Raw genomic sequence first — 1,473 nt, 5'->3', positions numbered from 1 at the left:
GAGATGAACTCTCACTGCCTAAAAGTGCACATAAATGCAAGATCTTGTCACCGGATGGGAACTCAGTGGTGCTTCATCTTTCAAAAACACCTGTATTACAGTGGATCTCTTGAAAAATTCCATGAAGAAGGTTTTCTAAGACTCATCTCCCTTGATAATGGCATAAAAAGAAAAAAATTGCTTTCCATACTATGTAGACCACCTAAGATATTAATCTGAGGAACTTACTTGTACTGATATGATCAGACTTGCTGCTCTTCGGGGCTGGCCTCTCACACTGTGTGCCTGACCAGTTGGTGGAGCATCTAGAAAGATCCAAACAACAGCAAAGATCAGTGAGTCTGCTAATGTAGTAATGAGTCTGCTAATGAAGTAACTTCAACCAAATAAAATGACATAGGAGCCAGTCTCATAAATATTAAATAGAGATTTCTGCTAATTTCTTGTATATTGTCAGTACACTAACAGAAACCTCCAACTGGACTTCACTTGTTGAAACAGTTTTTAAAACTTAGGTTTACATTTTCTTTATTCTGTGTTAAATTTAAAATTGGCACATTTTACTGCTATATCGAAATCTTGGCTAAGAATTGGAGAGCAATTTAAAATTATTGAAAATTACAAGTATCCACTTACAAAAATTGAGTTTGCATATTAAGTAAATCCTCCTTTATTAAATTTCTGTGATTTGTTTTTCTCATTGTTCTAAATCCAAAGTGGAACTAACTACCAAACNTAAATTTCTGTGATTTGTTTTTCTCATTGTTCTAAATCCAAAGTGGAACTAACTACCAAACAGCAAAAGGTCATCTGTCTCATGGTTTAAACTTCAGAATTTTTACTCTCCTAATCAGAGAAAGGGAAAAACAGTGCGTTTCTATTTTAAATCATACTTCTATTACCATAAAGCCACGAGAATATGCCCAAGTTTTCATTGAAAGAAGTTGTTTTCCCCATATAGGTACCACGAAAATATTATGAGATGTCTAGTACGGGATAAGAATAATAGATCTGATTAAAATCTATTCTTTAAACATGAATCACAACCATATTATTAGCTGGTTGCATCAAAATAAATGCTGGAACAGTTTTAGCTGTGTTTGAACAATGTCTATTGGCTAACACAAGATGCCTCTGTGCATCTGTCAGAGAAAATCTGCAGAGAAACAATATAATTGGCTTCAGTTCTTATTTAAAATGACTGTCAAATACCACCATATCAAGTATAGTTGTACATAATAAAAGAACAGCTTCCAGAACTATTCCAGGTGGATCTCTGTGGACATGGTAGGCCAAACTAAATAAATGCAATTTCAAGGTCTCTGCCAATTCTGTCATAGCCAATTCAAATAGCTGAAGCTGTTTTCTGAACTATGCTTCTATGATGCCATATGAATTATTTGTGATATTCATAAGGACAGTATTGCTTGTCTGAAAACATGGGCAAATTCTCATAAAATCATCATTCCTGAC

General features: G+C 34.3%; 1 protein-coding gene across 1 annotated transcript in view; it reads right to left on the bottom strand.

The window, feature by feature from the left end:
- The window catches only part of LOC103596121 (low-density lipoprotein receptor-related protein 1B-like), a gene marked incomplete at its 5' end in the record, with an annotated part of 148,581 nt that overhangs the window by 16,317 nt on the left and 130,791 nt on the right, over positions 1-1,473 (bottom strand). The window contains one exon of the mRNA XM_008579694.1: positions 229-305. Coding sequence (XP_008577916.1) covers positions 229-305 — 77 coding nt within the window. The remainder of the gene's footprint in view (positions 1-228; positions 306-1,473) is intronic.

The sequence above is a fragment of the Galeopterus variegatus genome, unplaced genomic scaffold, assembly GCF_000696425.1.
Source record: "Galeopterus variegatus unplaced genomic scaffold, G_variegatus-3.0.2 Scaffold1943, whole genome shotgun sequence".
Classification (NCBI taxonomy): domain Eukaryota; kingdom Metazoa; phylum Chordata; class Mammalia; order Dermoptera; family Cynocephalidae; genus Galeopterus; species Galeopterus variegatus.
Note: the sequence above shows the minus strand (reverse complement) of the source record. Positions and strands in the feature narration are given on the sequence as shown.